The sequence below is a fragment of the Thermobia domestica genome, chromosome 7, assembly GCF_964235325.1.
Source record: "Thermobia domestica chromosome 7, izTheDome1.hap1.1, whole genome shotgun sequence".
Classification (NCBI taxonomy): Eukaryota; Metazoa; Arthropoda; class Insecta; order Zygentoma; family Lepismatidae; genus Thermobia; species Thermobia domestica.
The window spans coordinates 54,105,826-54,129,523 of NC_137460.1; the positions used below are offsets into that span (position 1 = coordinate 54,105,826).

General features: G+C 34.3%; 1 protein-coding gene across 5 annotated transcripts in view; it reads left to right on the forward strand.

The window, feature by feature from the left end:
• mtm (phosphatidylinositol-3-phosphate phosphatase) overlaps positions 1-22,147 on the forward strand; it is a 62,039-nt gene extending 39,892 nt beyond the window's left edge. For all 5 annotated transcript variants that reach the window (XM_081764675.1, XM_081764674.1, XM_081764678.1 and 2 more), the window contains 5 exons: positions 2,815-2,990; positions 4,218-4,325; positions 5,858-6,042; positions 15,870-16,071; positions 21,686-22,147. In XM_081764675.1, coding sequence (XP_081620801.1) covers positions 2,815-2,990; positions 4,218-4,325; positions 5,858-6,042; positions 15,870-16,071; positions 21,686-21,832 — 818 coding nt within the window. In that variant the 3' untranslated portion in view covers positions 21,833-22,147. The remainder of the gene's footprint in view (positions 1-2,814; positions 2,991-4,217; positions 4,326-5,857; positions 6,043-15,869; positions 16,072-21,685) is intronic.
• Positions 22,148-23,698: the final 1,551 nt, after the last annotated feature.

The following is a 23,698-nucleotide window of genomic DNA, read 5'->3' on the forward strand; positions in this document are numbered from 1 at the left end:
TGCTCAGCGTATTCAATTTCTATATTGCAATTCATTGAAAATATATGAATTTGTATTGATAATTGAAACCAGTAATGAGGACATGTAATTTCTTTTTGTGCTTTCATAAATATTTAATGCAAGGGTGTGTAATAAGTTTTAAATTCTCATATTCTATTTTATTTGATTTTGCGATTTTAATTTTTAGCTGTGTTACCTTATAGTAATGGTATTTGAAAATTTATGAACTATGATTTTAGCATTATTTGCCATTAGTAATAGTGAAACAAAGCATGTTAAATAAAAGGCACGAATAAGCAATGCTGTTAACATATACAAGGCTGTTTTCAGACTTTCAGACTGTGATCGAATATCTTCTCACAGGAGATTAGTTGCCACTTCTTTTTTCCACTAGACGCTTCTCTAAAAAAAAAAGATGATTTGCTTAAGCGTGATTGACGTTTATACCGAGAACAATATGAGTTTTCCAAAAAGAGTGGGCGATCATCATCTCGTTTCTCACCGTCCTTTTTATATACAAAATTAATAGTTAACTTCAATTTGTTTTTTCTGGCAATTTTTAAATAGCATCAGCTAATAAAAGTTAATTTTCAATATCAGTTCCCCAACTTCCATCTTTGATTATGATTGCAGCTGTTTTGATAGTCTCTTAGAAATATTCGCTGGGGAGGGTTATTTGATATATCAACTTGGTATTATTACTTTATGTCACTCACTAAAGGAGAGTTAATAAAGCACCTTAGCTGGCAGTAACCCGTTACTAACTGGTAGTTTCTAAACCATTTATTTTCAAACTTTATTTTTTTCTATCCCCTGGCATAAACGTGGCAAGCGTTATTTGAAATTTTTTTGTCAATTTGGTGCCACAGCATTTAAAAAATTCCGTTTAATCATCATATATTTAATGAGTAATGAGTTTTATTTACAGGAAAATACTGAAAACGTAGTCACACACTAAAAAGAGTATACTCGTAGCACTTTTGTTAAACGCCATTAGGTCAGGAAGTAGGGAAAAAGAATAAAAACAAAGGAGTTATCTATGAAGCGTGCAGGTGGGCGCCTTCTTGTGGAATGATATGCGGTGAGCGCAGCAGGAATATCAGTATTGTTGATGCGAATAGAAAGAGGATTTTCAGTTTTATTAATGCCAGGGTTCACATTGATCTTGAAAATGAGGGAAATTAAAATGAGTCAGGGAATATCCGCAAATGGTTCAAATATGCCAAGAGTAAGGGAAATCACTGTATTTCACAGAAGAGTCAGGGGATTTTTAAAATTTATTTCTGCAATTATCAATATTTATAATGAAAATTGAATATCCAACGGTAAGTTTGCTTGTACATTTAATATTACTATTATTATTTATTGTTGGTGTATTTTCATTTTATGTTTACAATTTTAGTGCAAATAAGTGGTTCAAGTGATTTGTAGCTCATTATTTCCACCGGTTTTGGTTAGACTTGAGATACATCTAAATACTGGTTTGTAAAATCGTACTTACAGAAAATTTACATGAATATATCTATTTGCTCAGAGTACAGTAGAAACGGCAATGATATTTGAAGGAATTATTCAGAAAGTTACTGTCACTCAAGTGATATTAACAAGCATTATAGCTGCCCACACAAGATACGAGTAACACTTCAAGGAATCAAATCAGACTCAAAAAGATACGAAAAAGGCCGAAAAACAAATCGTTAAAAATAAAGTAACTTGAGAAGCGTCGATGCTTTGAAAGCAGAACAAATTAAGTCAAAATTCAGATACTACAAAAGAAAAACTAAATAAAGTAACTTGAGGAGCGCCGATGCCTTGAAAATAGAACAAATTAAGTAAAAAATTCAGATACTACAAAAGAAAAACTTAAGTTAGGTTAGTTGGTTCTTGATAATCAAAGTTAGACCAAATTATGATATATAGGTCAGATTATAATTATTTTATTATTATCTTATTTGTTTACGTTTATGACTGTGTTCGGAATACCGAAATATTGAAAATAGTATATAATTATTGTTTCCTTTTATCCCAAATACAGGATGTTTGACTTATTTAGATGTAAGCACATTACTGTATTTAAAAAGTAAAGAAAGATAACGTTGAATGTCTATAGAGATAGTGAAGGTACTTTAAAAAAAATCTAAACCTGACTATAAATGATAGTATCAGGTAAAATTTACTGTACGTCATGGAAATTCAGGGAAATTTCAGAATTTCAGCATGAACCATGAATATAAAAGGTTGGATCGTGGGTACATTTCAGGATGTAAATATGGTTATAAGAATCGCAACTACCAGATTGATAGAAGGTGTCTATTGTATTCATGATGGGATTTGGAGGTTAGGGAGTCTTCGATAAATGATTTTACGGTAAGTAGGGAAAGTCTTATTAGTTTCAAGTAAGGTAATGGGTACATTTTATTTTTCAGTTTGTTTCAGGAATACATAGTGCAGCAATTAGGAAACGAAACTATTTTTGTGCTGCGAAATTAGTTTTGACAGGGAAGTTTTCAATAGTGGCAAATCTTTTGTATGAGCTTGGGAATATGTGCAAAATTTCCAGCTTGGTCGGTTGCCAAACTTCTTTTAGTTCGTATGTGTGGTTTTGTTTTCACTGTTTTCTGTCAGTTCGAATCTGAACCACTACTCTGGTTTCTATCTAAGGGTTAGAGCTCCCATCAGAGATTCCTGCGTGGCTTTTGGCTACAAATGAGCTTTCTTCTGAATACGAGTTGATTACGTAGTTTACGTATAATATTCATAAATACTGCTTGAGCTACATACGTGTGTAATATATTTTTAATATTACCATTTCAGAACTCTGTTTCCCCAACATAGAAGAATCACGCTGGTTGTCAGGATTGGAGTCCACGTTTTGGTTGAAGCATATTAAGTGCATATTGGGTGGCGCTATTCGTATTGTTGATAAAGTGGAAAACCATAAAACATCTGTTCTTGTTCATTGTTCTGATGGATGGGATAGAACGGCACAAGTAAGCTAATTTTTGTTTTCCTTTTTAGTTTGTCTTACTGTTGTAAAATGAGAAAAAAGGTAAATTTCATAGAAATTAAACAGTTACCAGTTTTTTTAAGTATTTATAGCCAAAACATACAGATATCATAACGTTTATTATTAATGATTCAGAATAGGTAAATTGAAGTAGTAATATTCTAATATAATATATTAATTGATAATAGGCCGGTTATAGTTCGAACAAACTATGTAGATAATGACACGAAACCGGAAATTAAAATGAAATGGGATATGGAGTAAACATATAATTGTACAGAGGAACACACGGAGCTGTTGAAGTTGACTTGAGCGTAAGGACCTAAGGCTAGTTAGGTTATATTACTTAATCTAGATATGGTTTGGTGCATATAATAAACGCTTTGTGTGTTATGGAGGCTTTCCCAAGTTCAAAAATTATTTATGATTGAGGGTATATCAATGGAGGAATTTATTAAAATAAGTTGAGGATAAATTTGTAGAGCATCAGTAATATGAGAAAGGATATGTTTATAGAATACATTAAAAGTATGCACCTGGCATGTTTGGTTATAGATGTAAATAATGCAGTCTAGAGCATCTCAGTAATGTATTTATTTAACTGTTTGGGAAGAAGTTTGTATTACAAAGTTCTTTTTGTGTAGTTGGGGGGTTGGCCCGACAAGTTTTGAACATAGGTTCAAACAATATGAGGTTGATTATAGAGGGTTTATTTGTAACAGGTTCGGAGAGTTTTCAAAAATTTAGTTTACTTATGGCTTTGTATAATTATTTATTATAATAGCTTGTATGTCTTTATTTAAAATAAAGAAGTGGAATGGATGTTGAAGATAGGATTTGGTTTATGAGTTGGCTGCAAATGTTAAGGTAAATTGGTAGGGACACCAATAAGAAAAGAACGTTACGCCTACACTTGATAAACCTGTGGTTTTCAGTTTGTTCGTTGTACTTAACAGAGCCGTTTACAAATGATCTAAAATATATTGGAAAATAAATGCAGTGGTTGAAGTATGGATCAAGCTTTTATTTAAATATAGTTTTTACAATTTACATTAAAGGGCTAGAAATATTAACGTTATTAAAGAACAGATAGTTGTATATGTATTTCAACCTTACTGCATATTGCTGTTTTTAAAATAATGCCGATAAATGTAAAAGCAAATGTTTAAAAAAAAAAAAAAAAAAAGTTAACTCTATGTAAAATTTTCAGCTTACTGCTCTAGCGATGGTTATGTTAGACCCGTATTACCGAACAATTAAAGGCTTTGAGGTGCTGATCGAAAAGGAGTGGCTTAGTTTCGGACACAAGTATCAACAAGTAAGTAATGAACAGTATGTACAATTTAATAGAAAATATGCTTTTGTTGTATGTTTCTGCAAGAACCTTACATTTTAATTTTATTTTATGTATTTATTTATTTATTTATTTTTGTAATTGTTTGATTCGAATATAGAATGGAAAGTTCTGTGCTTCGCAACAAATATAAGGTAAAATTAAAAAAAAAAAAACTTCATATTATATACAAAAGACATTGCGACATATCCTTCAAATCATGATAGCAAGACAGTAGAAACTGGTTAATTTCGATAACGAATCGAGAAATGAAATCAAAAGGAAACCTTATTTTTACAACAAAAAGAATGAAATTTTTGCAAACTTTACTTTTCTTTCTTTTCCATTGTTTTATTTCTACGTCTCATGATTGTGTCCTGTAGGCGAAAGAAGATAAAAATCAATGAAAAGAAATGATTACAAAAGAATTGATGAAATGAGAACGCAAAAGGAAACGGGAGAACTCTGGGAAAATCCACAAACACGATATTTTCTACCACAAATTCACTTTGCCTTTGATTGAACCAAGGACTTCTTACACCAGAGGTGAACTTTACTATAAAAATGTTGTTTTTCTATGTATTGAACGTACTTTACTTTTAGTACTTAACTAGATCAGGGTTGTTTCTAGGTATTTTTATGTAAAAGCCAACTAATTAAGACTGCCAGATATTCATAGTTTTATAGTAGCAAATATTTAAAAGTAATAATTACTATGAGGCGTTAGTATAATTTTTCAGATACTGTAATAGGTTATACCGTGGAACATAAGTGAGCAAAGATAGATGTTATCATGGAACGTCAGTGAGTAGATAACTTTTAATAAACAACAAAGGCCAGTCGTGGTATGCATACAAAAGCAACTGATAATTACCGAACTGTTAATAACTTACTGAGGGTATGTGTTGAAGGCATGTTTGAACTGTTTTCCACATGAATCAATGTTGTTACATGTATTAAAAAATTGTTATGTGGGTTTTATTACTATGACCCAAAGATCAGTACCATCAACGGTGCAGAGCATTCAGGTACCAGGCATACTGGCTAATTTGTATGATACTACTAAGTAAATACTAAAATAGAAATTAAGTGTGTATTTCAAGAACTAGTATTTGTTGTGCTAAGAGCAGACTGGAAATTGAATAAACGTTATGTAGAACAAAGTTGCGCTTTCCTGCAGAAATACTGTGCGCCTAACAGAAAATTCTTGGCTGCACCGCTGCCAACAATTCCAACCTACGTGAGAGAGAGAGAGAGAGAGAGAGAGAGAGAGAGAGAGAGAGAGAGAGAAAAGTGCCTTCAGCTGTTAGGAACTTGATTTACGTACATTTTCCAGAATTTTTCTTGTACCTGTGATAAACTACTATTATTTAGCTATTTTTCGGGATACATCTAAAATTCTAAGCTGTTTCATATAAAGTAGACATGTTCCGTGAGCCGGCAGGCGTCATACAGCCGAATTTGACGACGCAGATATGAAAAGTAAATTGATATAAATCTTCTTGTATTCTTTTTAGAGAGTTGGTCATGGAGATGATCACCATTCTGACGCTGATCGATCACCCGTCTTTTTGCAATTCATTGATTGTGTGTGGCAAATTGCAAATGAATTCCGGAATGCCTTTGAGTTCAATGATTACTTTCTGATCACTATATTGGACCATCTCTATTCGTGTAGGTTTGGCACGTTTCTTTTTAACAGGTAAGTTTGTTACCAGTGTTCATCATACACGTGCTGCACGTTACGATTATATACACTACCAATCCACTCATTCATCAGTCACTAAAGTTGATACATAGTAAAAGTTCTTTCTGCGTGCTATATAGCTTCCGTCGTTAAAATCAAATTTAAGTATAAAAACTAATTATTCATTGAGGATTTGTGGTCTGAATGCATATTCTGTGCCACTGCATTAAATTGTTAGAATCAGGCTAAAAGATACTTAAATTTTGACAGACGTAAAACCGAGACTATTTATAAAAACTACCTATATTTCTCAGATTGGTAAGTGCAGTGAATAATGTTTTTTTAAAACTAAAACTTTGAACAAATATATTACTCAATTTACACTGATCCAAATGGAAAATCAGAAATCTGTGAAATAAAATACAACTGCTTGAATGATTATATAGACTTGACGAAAAGTAAGTATGGGTTAAAGAATATCTTAGTGATACTAAACAGAACATTCGGTTTCAGTCCTTTCGAAACATTTAAAAGAACACAATATTGTAGCGTCAAAAATCTTATTTCAAGACAAATGTGAAACACGGTCTGGTTCTTCATAAACTCCACAGTTTCACAGCATCCCAGACCGCCTTTTGATGAGTTAGAGCAGCAATTGATAGAACAGTGTATTGTCAGTGCTTTTCCCCGATGGGTCCGTTACTTTTTATTTCTGTTACTCCCGTTTTTAGGTCGCCATGAACAAGGCTCCTGGGGGGACCGAAACATTGAAAGTGCAAAGACTTTTCAGTAATCAGAAGTTGAAATAAGTGAGAGGTATTGCATTTTACTATTTATCGTAATTAAGCGTAACTAATTTTATGTAAACTTTCCCCGCTGGTGTAGTGGCTAGCTCCCACGCCTTTGGTGTGCATTGCCCTAGGTTCGATTCCCAGTGGGAGAGTCTTTAAATTCAAGCGTATTACAGTGTTTCGGATTCCACCTTAAACAGTTATGTCTACGTCTCATATAGCCTCGATGCTGAAAAAGGACGCTAAACTTCAATAAACAAATAATTTTCTGTGACTGTTTTTAAAGTAAGAGTGATTCCAAGTTAACTTCAAGCTGTTATTGACCCAAATATTGAATCATAACATTATCATGGCGTTTCTTAGCTGCAAATACCATAACCATATATCTTACTACTCTTGATCGATTGTAACTTTTAATGTCTAGAGCATTTGTAAAAATCAAAATTGAGGTCTCTGTTCGCGGAACCAAATTGTATAAAAAGTTATAATATATTATGGGGTGCTACTTTTTGTTAGAAGAGGAAAGTAGAGAAATTTTCCATGAGAGTTTACTCGGGTTCAAATTTTGGGTACCAAGATTTATTTTTGTTAGCACCACCGTTGAAGTCTCCGTTCCTAGAACTAAGATGGTTTAGGACTCGATACGGCACTGTTTTCGATCTGGGTATTACGTCACGTAGGTAAATTAAGTGGAAGAACCGAAATGAGTATGCGTTCCTCTATGCTAATTAACCCAAAAGCGTAAACTAAATAAATCACAAGGCGTATTTAAAAAAAAAGAAAGAAAAAAAAAGGGAAGTGACCTTTTTGGGTTTCGAACTCACAACCCTCTTAATTAAAAAAAATGATTAATTTAAAAAAATGAAGACTGATTTCACGGTAATGGAAATACCATCTTCCCGCGGTATTCCAGGGCTTTTAGAAAAATAAGATCCCCCTAAACCGTGAGAGCAAGCGAAAATTTATTTATTTTACTCCTGTAGCATATTCATATAATCACATGCTGCAATTCTGAAAAAGAATTACGCTCTAATGTCTGATGTATAGAGACAGACTAGACTAACTTTCACTTTCTATGAAAATTGGAATAATAATAATAATAATAATAATAATAATAATAATAATAATAATAATAATAATAATAATAATAATAATAAAATGTTGAGATAAGTAGACATATTCTGAATTCAAATTTTGACTGAGTCATGAAAATCAGTTTAATTCCGCCCGTGATAGATTGAACTAGAAATTTTCTGCATTTCCTAACCTCTTAACCTATCAAACCCTAATAAAAAAGTTATTATTATTACAGAACCTAGGGATGCAACAAATGGTTTGTTAAAGAAAAACTTACAAATTTAGGTTAACAGTGAATAAAAGCTTTAATGATTAAAAGTAATGGTTGAAAACAAGTATAACGAAAAATAACAGTTAATTTTGAAGGTATAATAACAAATATATATATAAAAAGAAAGAGGGTAAGGCATAAGGCCTTAGCACCAAAATTTAATCTAGTCAAACTTCTTGCAATTTTTCTCCTTCTTAACCTTGACTTGAATAAATTTCTGAATGATTTGACATACTTGAAGCAGGCAGTGACAGTTTTTCGTAACAAGTCTTTAGTATATTAATTTCGATTTATCTTATAAGTTAATGAGTTTTCATAATTGATAACACCTTACATTTGCCAATATCTATTGACATAATTCATACGGATTAGCAGATAATTGCTGTTAATGAGTTGATACCTTAACTCAAGATTTATCAATTTAAAAAAAAAAAAATGTGTATAGTTTCTCTGGAATCTACGTTTGAATAACGAAATTTAAACTAAGTAAATCAAGTAAATTAGTAGGATGAGTAACATAAGGAAATATAGAAGTCATGGCTCTTAAAGAAACTTGATAAGAAATTTTTAAAGAAAAATGGGATTGCCTTATAAGAATAACTGAGTGATAGCTGGGTTTTAGTCTTTTACAACTACGACTAAACCTTGGAGCTAGCTTATGCATATTTACATATTTAGTTATTATCAACAATAAACATAGATTATATATAGATACGATTTACATCGTCAATCTACCATGCATAATACATATTTTAGCACACACAGAAATATACTAACATACAAATATATAAATGAGATATCGACATGTATACACATAATACAATTACTACATGAATATTATATATAGATATAATGCAAAGACGTCTGTTCAAAGGGCTTTTTTAGTTGGACAAATTTAGTTGTTTTGTATGGTTTTACTATGTTGCAACATTTTCTTCTGACCTGGTTGTTGATCGTTGTCTATGCGCTTAGATTCTGATCTCCCTATTGCGTAGGAGGAGTAGATGGTGGCTTTGCTTAGCCTAATGTTTTTATTATATGTAAACAATTATTAATTTTGCTAGAATACCATGTCTAGCCAATGGGTACGTATCTTTAACATGGCTACCTATAAGATTTATGTATCATTTCTCTAACAAATGCTTCTCTATTTGATTTCTCAATGTTAAATTCTTTCAACTCTCATTAAAACCCTAATTAAAGTTAATTTCCATTTTACAAATACCTACTTGAAAATATTAATACATATCATTATTTTATACTAACAAAAATATACAATGCATGACTTTAGGCATTATACGTACAAGGAATGCTTGGCAATAATATGCTTTGGACATTTTAAGTAAATCGATATCAAAAAATAAAATCATAGCTTGAATGCTGGCATTACTTTGCTAACTAATATCACATAATTAATATTAAGAAGAGTATATGGACTTTTTAACAGTTACATGTGGTTAGTTTCTCTCTATGAGCCATTTTTAAGCTACATCTTGCAGAAGCAATTTACTAAAAGATTTCTTTAAGCCAACAAAAATGTAGAGGTTTTGAAGATTATGCATAGTCGCTTTAGTTTTCTCGAGATCAAAAATACATTAATTTGAAAATGAAGATATTTTATTGCTTATTTATCTCCAATGTCCGAAATAAAATACTAATTTCGAAGTGATGAAAGCAAAGTTAACATTTTTCAAAATATCGGTTATTCTGACACTGATCTTTACGTAGCAACGTCTTGCATTTTTATTTAAGGGTGAAAATCTGTCTTTCAACACTAGAAAATAAAATAGGTTGATCCTACCTTTCGTTGTCGGCGCTTTTCTCACTACACGCCTTCTTACCACACACACACACACAGAGAGAGAGAGGTTTTCACAGGTTCACGTCCCCTGAGCGATGTTGGATTGCCGCTAAGGAGAATTGCTTTGCCTTCGTTTCTATCTGCACGAGGCGACGAACCTTTGGACGTTTCTTCCTCTCTATCGGAATCCACTCGGCACTTTCTTTCCTCGCTGTGCGTGTGCGAGCTAGAGCACTCCTGGTCACCACACTTCACTAACACCATTTTGTTATCGTGGATGTGTGTGTTGCAGAAAATGTTTTTCGAAACTGTTTATGAATCTAAGTTACCTACACGAGCCATGATTATGTTACTGTTTTAATATTGTGATCACTAGGTCTCAATAGGATGTAATGAGAGAGTCAAATGAGTTTAGTTTCTCTTAACTCCAAACGCAATATATAACACACAAAAATATGTAAGTAACTTGATTTTGTTATAAGTTTGTGGCTTGCTAAAGAAAGTTTTTAAAGCTGAGTGGCTAAGTCAGTAAGTGTTGTGGAGTCTGGACGCTTTACTTAGCCAGCCATAATTGTTACTTTACCTTATGTGTGTGTGTGTGTGTGTGTGTGTAAAATTCTACGTGGGGTTGTATTAAGTGTATGACTGAAATCGAAAAGTTGTGTTCTACACCATAGATAAGTTCAGACTCTCTTGAAGTTTGTAGCTACAAATTTTCCTGGTGATTTGGATCCGGCTATAACCTATTTTTCTTAATTTTTCACCTCTGATCCGTCCCTTGGTTTTTGTGGCGTTTTGGGTTTTATTCAAGGTATACGTCCATTAACGGTGGTCTAGCGTCTGTTTTCGAGATACGTGCTTTTTTTGACATTTCACAATATTTTTGGCTAAAATTCTCTGGAACTTAGAGTCGGCGACGTTCTGTCCTGTATGTGCGTGAGCTAGAGTCTCATAGATGTGTAAAAAAAAAATTATCTCATCTCGGTTTGGAGACGAACAGTCTGAAATATGCTTCTCGCAAATTTTCAGTAATTATCTTCCATTCCGATTCCATTCAATTTGGTAGATATGCTGTTTCTCTGCTTTCTTCACAAGATTATGCTAAAAGTTTTTGCAGTCTCTGTTTCCTTTCTTGACTGAGTCAATGGTTCTGTGTATATATACATACATATATATATATATATGGGGGGGGGGTCGTGCGGTCACGTGGCGACGTTGGCATTGCTATAATGGGTAAAAGAAAGTAAAGTCCTTTCCTTTCCGCAACAAAAGATACACAAATTAGAAAAAAACATCTTTGGATAGGGAATGAAAATAAAGAATACTGTGTTCCAGTTTCTTTTTCCTTTTTTCTTTTTTAACATGCATGCAAAATTAAAATGACACTTAATAAAGTTATTGAATCATATGCATAATTAAATTAAAAAATGGATATGAGGCAACTGTCACACATTGTGTTTTCTGAATTTTGATTTAGTGCTGTGTACTTAGGAAAACACTTGCAAGTCACCTCACATAACGGTACTTAAATTTTTGACTCTGAATGATCCTTGCGCTTGCAATCTTTCGGCTTACCTCTGTATCCTTTCTCACGGAGGATAAAAATGAGACGTGTACACTCATGTCCAAAATGGTTGTCGCATATCTACAACTGTCTTCTTGTAAGAATATAATTTGATAATGATAATTAGTATACACATACTAACATTATAAGAAATACCGGGCGAATTTGTTGTCAAATTATATTCCTACAACAACATATATGTAGACATGCGACAATAATTTTGGACATGAGTGTACCAGTCGATACATCCCATGGAGCTAAACAAAATGATATGAGTGTAATGTAAATCCCGTTGCTTAATTTTCTAGAAAATCGAAATAAACTAATGTTTTTGTAAACCTAGAAATTGATGTTATATGATAACAGGGTACTTTGCAGGGTACTTTTAATACTGATACTATATGTATAATCAGAAAATGTATACTTGTGGTGAATTTCATAGGAAAAGAATTATAAATACGAAAATTAGAATGAGTAAAACAAAATGTTGCTAAATGGACAATAAAATTTTATTTTCGTTTTATTGTTCTTATTTACTGCTTGCCACATACATGCCTTTGCCGATTATACACATACTATCATTCAGGGTTGGAAGAAACCATGGTTTTTATTGAAAAAACAAAACAAAAAAAAAACAGTTATTTTGGTTTAAACCCGGTTTTTTTGGTTTAAATAATTTACTCTGTATTTATATTAAACTAGCAGCGTTCACCCCGCTTCGCTGCGGTCACCCCGGAACGCAATAAACTTTGTTACTTAGATAATTTTTACTTTTTCGCTTTCAAGTGATATGATAAAAACCATAGAAGATTGCAGTAAATCTTAACATTATATCGCCTGTCATTTATGTTAACCCGCCCCGCTTCGCTGCGGTCATCCCGGAAGTTTTCGCTTTCAAGTGATATGATAAAAACCATAGTAGATTGCAGTAAATGTTAACATTATATCGCCTGTCATTTATGTTAACCCGCCGAGTGACACGGTCATGCGGGTTGCATATAAATACGTTTATTTTTACCTATGATGAACTAACAAAGGATTTGTACGTTATGGACACTTGAATGGTCAATTATCTCAAGACACTGGTAATTAAAAATTAAAGTGATATGATAAAAACCATCTAGGGTCCAAATCCTAATAACCCCCCAAAAATAAAAGAAATTGGTTCAGCCGTATTAGCGTGATGAGGGAACAAAGGATTTGTGCGTTCTCTTTTATATATATAGATATGGACAGAAATTAGTTTGTTTCGCCTTTGTGTTATTATGCAATAACAAGGTTATGCTAGAAGGGGTCTCATAAGCTTAAAGCGGAATCCAAACCGCTTCTCGGCTTACATCCAAGAGAAATTGTCCATTTGGACACGAAACCGGGACTAATTGGTCACAAATGCGATTGCCGACTCACGAAGGACTCGTGATAAAAATACGTTGTACTGATCTTTACGTAGGCCTACTTGTTAATATAATTGTCAAGAGTCATATCAGAAAGACAAAAAGATAAACAGTTACACAAGTAAAAACATTGTACAGAATTATATATAAATCGGGAAACTCCCGCGGTAGCCATTGGGAAAATCCTGTTATTACTTTAAATGTATTTGTATGTAAAATTTTAAGGTCAACGTATCATAATCACTACTCTAAAACTGAGGTATTAAATTACAAATTTAGTATGTGGATATCATTCAATAAAATTAAAACCAAGTCAAATCCAAGCTGATGTTGGAAGCTACGTAGGCAGTTGATAAATTTTGCCAATATCTATTAATATATTTAAGCAACCGTTGCTTCTTTATAAAACAACAGGCATTCATTCAAGTAGAAATATATAATTTGGTTTCATTTCGTATGTTTAGGCTTAACATCCTTATGAAATACCAAGGTTATCACGGAGAAGATTTTTGCTTAGAGGGACACCTCAAATCGCTACTTGGTTTACACTTGAAAGATGGGTTGTGGTTCGACCGAGAATTGAACACGGGACACCTTGATTAAAAGGTGAAAAGTAGATAAACGTAATGCGGATGGTTTGATATGTGGAAACGTCACCATGATGTTCGCCCGATTTAAGGCATTTTTCGTTCTTTGTTTTTTGGTGTAAACCTTTTTTTTTTTTTTTTTTAAATTACTAGCTGGTTTAAACCACCTTGGTTAAAACCAGCCAACCCTGCTATAAGAAATACCGGGCGAATTTGTTGTCAGATTATATTCCTACAACATATGTATATACATGCGACAATAATTTTGGACATGAGTGTACCAGTCGATACATCCCATGGAGCTAAACAAAGTGATATGAGTGTAATGTAAATCCCGTTGCTTAATTTTCTAGAAAATCGAAATAAACTAATGTTTTTGTTAACCTAGAAATTAATGTTATATGATGATAGCTCTCGTATTGAGATAAAATTGATACTGAAGTATATCCTGATCACGCTTTCCATTATTACACGAGCAAGACAATAGCATACAGTATGGTCAATGAGACATAGCCAAAAATTATGGATAATTCTTCAACTGTAATGTTCGTTCCACTATAGTATAGTCCAAAGATGTGATATATCAATTGACAGTTCACATTACATGTTGAAATGCTTGAAGGAAAATTCTCATGCGTGCTTTTCGACAGAATCGGGAGAAAGTTTATATATATATATATATATATATATATATATATATATATATATATATAGCGCTATAGCCGTTCGTTGCCGTAGTTTTTCTTCTGCTGTAACAAATTGTGTATGTGTTGTGTACGTGAAAGAAATTCACTGTTAAGTAGCACGTGTATATTGTTGTTTGTCCTGTAACTGTTTTCTACAAAGTTCTAACACTAACTCACAAATTCCTGGTAGTAACGCAGATGCTACTTGTAAAAACAGCCTCCCAGGGAAAATCAAGCTGAAATATCTTGTCTCATGTATTGCAGTAAACTAGTGAGCTACACTGTGCGCCACACCACCACCTCTCTCAGATATCTTCTAATGAAGCCCAAAGAGACTACACATATTCATAGTAAAAGAATAAGCTGGACAACATACAGTCTAAAAGATATTATAAATAAGTACTATAATTTTATTCATACTGTGTTATGTTACTGACAGTCTTGGAAGGAAATAATATAAAAAATGCATGCAGGTAGTATGGTACAATAATCTATGATTATTTTAGTTATCGCAGCAGATATTGATGGTGTGGAGAGCTTGAGATGCAGTAAAACTGAATACCATATTTTTTTCCTGGTTCAAAGATACAGAATATATATATATATATATATATATATATATATATATATATATTCAGCTTTACTGGAATACATCGGGCACTTACACTCGTGTGTGTAAGTTTTCTTCCGACGAGATTTTTCGAAAATGCCTAATTGTAGTAATAACTGAAACATGATATGATTTAAGAAACGGAAGCAAGTTAGTTTCCTTGTGTTCGCCCAAAATTAAATTATCTCACAATCTTCGTGACATATTTAGTAAAGTTCGCAGCTCAAGTTATAATATGTTCCAGGTATTTTTCATACTTTTTACATTATTTATGGGTGAAGATTTTGCTTAAGTAGAGAAGGTTAATTAAGAATAAACCACATGATAATGTCCAAGAGACAAGAAAAGAACAAATTCAGATGAAATTGTAGTGTAATATTACCGCCAAAAGACTCAAAGCTTATATTTTCTTCTTGGAGGACAATCTTGTACAGTCATAGCTGCAAAACGGGAATGAAAATGTATTATTTAGCAGAAAGTACAGAATCGTAATCCCAAATACAAAAATGTTATACTACATAGTCATTTCCAACTGAATGATCTGTGACGTTACAGTTCGGTGGTCACCTTCTCAGTAAGAGAAAGAGCTGGCAGGTGACCCAACGTTAGTAAAAGACTGTAGTGACAGGCAAACCAGATCACCGATGGTTTTGCAGGCAACAGTACTCTTGGATGCATGACTACGCGTACAATGCCAAGACTTGCTTATTCCATTCTCCTGCTGCATCCCCTTTGTGTTTCTCTCTGCCTTCCTCAGATTGTAAAAGTGCGCCTCGACATCATACATCGGACAGTTGGAAATTACTGCTGTAGGCTCTTTCGTTAAATGATTCATTAAATACTAAGGGAAGGAAATAGCGAGAGAAGAAAGAAAGAAAACAGGAAAGTAGCTTGAAGCGTCTAGGTGGTCTCGATGTTGAGTGTGCAAAGAATTACTTTAAATAAGATAATCAAGCTTTAAAGTTAACAATGCCTATAACGTTAATGGTGTGTTATTTCTCACTGAGTGTTTAAGTGTACTAAACATTTAGTTTTTCATATTTTTATATTTTTGTCCACAGTGATAGAGAGCGAGTAAATGAAGGAGTGAAGCAAAAGACTGTTTCTCTTTGGTCGTACATCAACAGTCAAGCTGATGAGTATCGCAACCCGTTTTATCATGCCTACCTGAATCAGCACGTTCTTGTACCTGTTTCCAGTTTGCGTTATGTGAGCTTATGGAAAGGCTATTATTGCCGATGGAATCCAAGTATGAGACCACAGGTAGGTTTTACGAAGTCAAAGAGTAAGAAGTGCAAATACACGTATACACAGTGAACTAATAAGATGTATATCGAATGTCTGTGAAGTTCGTACTCAGTGAAGCACTTCAAACAGTGCAAATGGTTATTTTGATTGTAAGCATTTCAGCGATGTCTTGTTGCTTTCGTCAGTGTGAATCCTTTAGGGAATTTTGCGTTGCGTGAGCATCACACTATTAGTAACATTCTTGCAGTGTAAAAACAATTTAAACTAAGCTGTCTTCTTACTTATTACGAAAGTACTTCTTTACTCTAGAAATAACACTGGGAATAACGTTGTTCTGACTTCCATTAGTTTTTTATGTGTTGTTTTCTCCTTATCTATAATCAGGGAGGCACAGTGGCTCAGTGATAGAGTGATTACCTGTGTTGCGTTGGGTCCCTGGTTCGATTCCCGGCCGAGTAAGTTCATGAACATGTCCGTGGATTTTTATCGGAATACCCCACATTCTCATTCCACCAGTTCCATCATTCACTTGCCTTAATCATCGTCTCCCTAAGCCTAAAAGGCATTAACGTAGGACATTAAACTGAAGTATTTCTTTTCATTTCATTTCTTTATCTATAATCAAACTCGGGGATAAGCGACATCCGAAATATCTTAAGGCTTACTAGAACACTTAGTTCAGAAAACTTATCATTTCTTCTTACTCTCAGCTGTATTTTTTCTGATCTAACGAATCCCTATTTTCAACACCAAGAACTATAATTTGTACTAATGAACACTGTATTGGACTTGTTTCCTATGATAAAATTATATAATCCGTGGCTAATAAGAATAAAATTTATGTGTGGAACAAATAAATATCGATCAAAAACTGCTAATACTTTCCTTTGATGTCTAAAGAATCTTTTTGTCCCTTTTTTTGGTTATAAATCTGACTCGATATATTTTGCTAGAGTTATAGACGCATTTACTAGATATATTTTAGATGTATATGTAGAAAGCTACTGTAGAGATGTATAGATGTATGTAGAAAGTTAAATCTTACGTATAAAACTGAATGTTTCTTTGTCCTACATATCTGCACCATTGGCTTGGCAAACTTCCAAGTAACTAGGAAGGAGAGGCTAAAATTTTATCTCAGAAGCCCTGAAGAAAGAACCAAAATGGCGTGTGTTCCAGGTCGCATATCGTTCAACCCGTGTGAAGAACGCACACCTGCTAGTAAAAGATATATATATATATATATATATATATATATATATATATATGTGTATATATATATATATAGGCTTTGTGTGAAAGTTGAAGATATTTCTAAAATGGAATTGAAAAGGAAAAGTTATTTTTTCAGGGATGGAATTGAACGTAAAAGCAAAGAAACAAAAAGTTTAGAACGAATCAAGTCCCTGGTTACCCCTCCCCCTCCCTACATCTGCAAATAAAATTTTTGTGCGTAATTTCAATAGGTACCAGAAGATTCACACTCACAGCAATACTGCAGCAATCTAATTATTCTTTTAGAGTGAGTGAACTAGCGACAATACTGCTGGGGTACGCTACATAGTCAAAGGCTTCATTTTTTTAGAATGTGCGTTTAGATTTTATAAAAAATTTAGGCGCATCTCGCTGGATGAATAGGTCATATTGTAAGGCACATCAGTGAGTTTTCTGCTCTGTGAGAATGAATATGTTAGAGGTAATTTCCGGTAAATTTGACTCGTACTTGCAACAGTCAGTTGATCCTTGTAGCTTATAGATCTTCGTAAACTTTCTACCGGCTACCGACTGTCATTATGTATAGCCCCTTCTTAATATACTAAATAGATTATTTCTGCAACAAACTCTAAATTCATTAGTATATTTCATAAATTGATCTCCTGTAGAAGTCAATGCCGCTTATGTTACACAGTGCGATTCAAAAGTCGCGATTTAAAATGTAATAATTGGAAAATGCGAAAATGTTTATGAATATTATTGCTTTCGATATTTGTGAGGGACCTTGGAAATGTTTTGCGATCACCAGACACGTAGTTCCAATTAACAGTGGATGCATTAGAGTTGGTAAGAAGTCGAGGACAAAGGAGAGTAAATCCGTAATGAGTCTTAAGCAAGAACAGAATTGCTTTTGTAGAAGCGCATTTACAACAAAATCGTATGAACGTATGGGGTTCTGGGTTCGATCCCAGCCCGCGCCAAGTGAATTTTGTGGTGAACAAACCGTATGCGTGGGTTTTCTCGGGAGTTCTCCCGTTTCCTCCCAATTTCTTCATTCCACCATTTCATTCATTTCTCATCACCGTCTCCTTTAGCCTAGCCGGCATAACTGTGGTACGTAAAACTTAAAGATTTCATTTCATTTTTCGTATGAACGTTGTCTATATATTGTATTAGAGCTTTCCTGTATTAATATGAAAAAAATATATATATATATCGTGCTGTAACGTTTTCGCAAGGCATGTACGGTTGTATAGCCCATCCTATAGACCATCCGCAGTTTGTAGGCGGTAAACTCTGGGGCCAATTTTTATAGATACAGTTATGATACTAAGATTCTCTCTCATATCGTTTCTATGTTTGGAAAAGCCGAATCTTATTGCTAGTTCCAACAGGACAAAGCGAAAACCCATACATTTAACATGAGCGTGAAGATACTTCATGAATTTTTCCAAGAACAGCTGACATCAAAAGATTTATGCGCCACTCGCTTACATGATTGAGTTCATCAGAGTTTTATTTATGTGGTTATCTAAAGAATACCTTATATACCACAGCAACCCAATGATTATCCAATATTTGCGGTACAAAATCAGTGCCTTTAGTGACATCCAGCTAATGCACAAAATTGCAACCTGCATATGTTACTGGTCAGTTTGTGCTTTGACGTTAATGAATGACATTTGGAACCTGTTTTCAGGGTTCTCACAGACCTGGAAAATCAGGGAATTTAATGTCAGGGGATTTAATTTTTATCAGGGAAATACTTAAAAAGTTCTTTAATACCAGAGAAATTCTTAAAAAGTTCTTTAGTGTCAAGGTAAGTAAGTAGTCTATTCGATAACGAAGGCAACTTTGAAATAATAGGGTTATTTAAGATTTAGAGTTCATACAACACAACAATATAGAATAGTAGGTTACAGATGCATTAGGTTATGTTAAGGTGTGTTGTGCCATGATGTGTGGTTAGGTTTATAACTAAGAAATCAGTTGAGCTACAGCATCTTGAATTCCTGAATATAGAAAGTGTGGCGTCTCTGACCTTCTGAGCTGAGATACATAGATCTTTTTAACTGTCTTCAAAAAAAGGACGAGGTTCTCGATTCGACTTATTTATACATATGTGTTGTGCGTACGTTCAAATATAAGTCTTCGACACAGGTGCTCCAAGCTTAATGGTTCATTTTCTGTATTATTATTTGAAATAGTATATATATATATTCGAATGTTCCACATAAATTTCATGAGACTCTAACTATAGTTTTCCGACCTGACTATGAAACTTATCAATGGCTAACAGTGTTCATACCATAATTGTGTGTATGTGCACGCATAATGTCGACATATGTGCACCAATTTTGTAGGTACTTTTTGTTTGAAAGAGAATGTTTTCCTATAAATTTTGTTAGGATCTGATTATAATCTTTGAAGCGAGACCATGGTGTTCACTTAACGGTTCATAGTGTTAATATCGTAATTAACCAACTTCATTGCGTGCATGTTCACACATAACTTAAACACAGATGTACTGATTTTGATTAGTCTTTTTTAGTTTCAAAAAGCATACTTTTTCGCAGATTCCATAAAAATTTTGAGTTGAATTTGAGTTTAACGTCCCTTTGAGCAGCGAGGCTATATGAGACTAGAGACCTGCACGGGCCGAATGTTTCGGCCCGAGCCCAATCCAGCCCGAATGTACCTAGGCCCGGCCCAGCCCGGGCCCGAAAACTTTTGGAGATTTTTGGCCCGAGCCCGGCCCGGCCCGGCCCGATAAGATTTTAAAAATTCTTGGCCCAAGCCCGGCCCGGGCCCGAAAAATTTTTAAAGTCTCATTTTGTAACATTTTTCACGGACACACTTCTTCAACTTTTGCCTTTATTCTAATTATCGTTTAACGAAAGTCAATAATTACTAAAGAATTGCAATTAATTGGCCCTAGCTCGGCCCGACTTGACGAGAAATCAGTGTCGGCCCGCGGGCCGGGCCGTGCTTCGGGCCTCGGGCTGAGCCCAGCCCGTGCAGGTCTCTATATGAGACCTACTGATTAACGTGGAATCCGAACCACATGAGCTCCCGTCGGGAATTGAACCCGGGTCTCCCACGCCAAAGGCGCGCATGCTAACCACTTAGCCACGAAGGAGCTGCTTATAAATTTTATCAGGATCTAATGACTGTCTCTGATGACTCCTCAATAGCTGATAATACAGCGTGTGTGTTCATGTATAACTCTGTATCATGTAAATCGATTATATATATATATATATATATATATATATATATATATATATATATATATATATATATATATATAATATGTTCATGCATGTTTTCTAGGCCGACCCATTTTATAGAAAGTTAGTTAGTGCCCTACTTTTAGTTTAGGTATCTAACTATACTAATGGAGTTACGAAAAAGTGAAAAAATGAAATTTTGTCAGGGAAAACAGTTTACAAAAATCTGTGGGAATCCTGCTTTTGTTAAGATAGTTTAAGGGCTTTGTAGTTAAAAAAATAAAATGTATTTCATGAAAAAGACCAGTATAAGATAATTTGCTACACTATTTATTTAGATACAAGAGCTAGAAACAAGTAGTGGCAACGTAGTTATGATTAGTAAATGGCTTTATGCACAGAGGAACACCAGTCACGTTTCTCCAATGTAATCGCCTTCCATTTCTATCACCTTTTGCTTCATACACCGTCAGTGCGTCAATCTTTATCGATGTCCCGCGGGGACAGCAATATGGCATGGGTGATGGTTTCTCTTGTGTCGTAGTGCTTTCCGTGAAGGGATGAAGTCTCTCTGAAAACATTGTTGTGCACTGTGTTCAGTACGACTTCAGTTCTTGATCCACGCACGTTGTTGTTGTTTTAGAAATATACTGTTATGGCGCTTCCACTTTTCTCCCCTATTTTAAGGCACTGCTGCTTTTGACGGAATAAACACAGTCATTACAACTGCTACACTTCATCGCCTCACATTTCCTTATCGGCTATACAACTTTTGTACTACTGAGACACAACCCTCTGACGTGAGAACAGTGTTGCCACTACTTTTTATCCACCTATATATAGCCAAATAATTTCAGTTCGGTAACTTTTGAATCTTCCTGTATGTAAAAGGTTGAAAAAATCTATTGATATTCTTGAAGCGTGCCAAGTGTGTTTCAAATTGATAAATGATTTCATTTAATGTTTTTGTATACATAATGAATGTCTTATCATCCCCTTTTAACTAATGATGATGGTCAGTTTTTCTGAAGGAAAAAGTGAAAGTTTCGTACTAATTTGTACATGATATTTGTTCGTTAATGTGTCTTATTAAAATCCTTTCAAAATGTGGTAATTAACTTTAAAGGAACTGTCCTTCGAATGTTTGTACTTACGTCGTTATTATTTGTTATTTGATGTTTTAGGATCCATTAGCTCAGCGCTGTCGTGAGTTGCTGGCCGTAAAAGCTCAGCTACTGCAGCAAGTCGAAGAGAGTCAACGGGAGGCGGATGCACGAACAAATCGGAACTTGGGTACTCCACCACGGTTAACATCTCCAGTCCATAGCTAACTAACTGCTCCGCACTTCTTTCAATCATAGAAGTGTATATAGATATATATATATAATATATATAAAGTGAGACATAATCATATCTGAAGCTATTTGCGTTGTCACGTTTATATTTGTAAATAACTAACAAAATTGAAAGATGAGATTGTTCTATATTGTAATGTGTTACGATATTTTGCCTAAATGTTGCAAAGAGAGCTTAAGAGAAGATTTTATAATTTACCTCTAAGATGATAGTAATTTACAGCTGTGCAGTGTTAAATTATATACATAATTGTAGATATTATTTGTAATAAAACAAAGGAAAGGATGTTATATACAGTGTTCATTTTGTGTTTTTATAACATGATTTAATTCTAGGATTTCTTGTATACCTTTTTTAAGTAAGGTTCGTTGTGCAAGAGAAATGAAACGAGTAAACATTGTTTTAAAAAATGTTTTCTGGATGTACATACACGTACAATTTTCTATTTTTTCACTTAGTTTCCTTAATAGTTTAAACATGTATCGTAACGAACAACTAGTTTTTGGGTACCCTTCTCATAGAACTCGGCGGCCTGATGATTGCTAGTTATTCACTTCTCATTTTCACTGCTTCAACATTGTCTAAACGCTTGCCAGCCAGGCAGGTTTTCAGATGGCGAAAGAAGTGGTAGTCGGTAGACTCAAGTCGCGAATGATGGCGTTCCTCTCCGTTGTTATTTGTCATGAACTTCCTGGAACAATCATACCCATTTTTACACTTTACCATTATTGCATTGTCGCCAAACTTCTCATATATATCTAGAGATGAATATTTACAGCTATCATGTTTCTTGCTGTTAGGAATCGGATGACCTATATCAGTCGGGCCGCTCGATTTTCTAAAACATGTTGACCTCACACTACGAAGCATACAGTCTGAAACCGTGAATGCAAATGGCGTCTCATCGTACACAAGGGATGCCGACAGCCTGCGCGTGCGTTCATTCTCAAGGGCATGCAAAATTTCAAATGATATTCACAAACGGACCTTACTTAACAGATATCCCTTGCAAAATCTGCTAAGCTCTGTAGCCTTGTGTTTATGTACGATAAATCGCACAACACACCAGGATCTCCTGTACAGAAGGATTGTTCAGATTGTCCTAACTGGAAGGATGGCTTCCGAATCAATCAGAGCCACTGTGATCTTCCATGTGTAAACACGAATACTAAACAGTCATTTGTTGGAGACAGATATGCGCTCCCACATTTCTCCCGAAATATTACCCTTGACCCATTCTCAATGCCAGTTTGTAATTTCTTGCGCGGGCAAGTGGAGGAGGACAGAATTTTTTTTTTTTCGGGAGGGAGTTATTTTGTAGTATGTTGAAATTAATAGTTTTATATTACTTGACCCACCTTACAATGCATGTCTTGGGGGAAGATGATACCTCCTCGCCCTCTGTAGCATTGTCTCTGGCGTTAGCATTCAGTGATTGCATTCGTTTTTGTCTCGCACACAGTCAAGGTCTTGTTTGTGTCCGTAGACGTGCAGGTGAGTTGGAAAAATCCAGTTTGTGTTCGCAATCGCCACAAAAGACCCATACCTATCAATGTGATACGGAGATCAACGAAGTACGCATTTCATTTGTCTCTGGTCTCCATTTATGAAAGTACATCGCCGTTGATACTGTAATACACCGTATGTCAAAACATGTGCAGTTCATCGTCATTTTGTAATCAGAATTGCCAGCAGCAGTGTCTTGATAAACGTCGCACTAACAGCAGAATATTCTGATCAGTGTCGAGGGATTTCGAATTTGGTTACAGAAACATTTTTGTTTTAAAAACTCTTCTAAAAACTTATATGACACGTTGCAGTATCAATGACGACATATGACT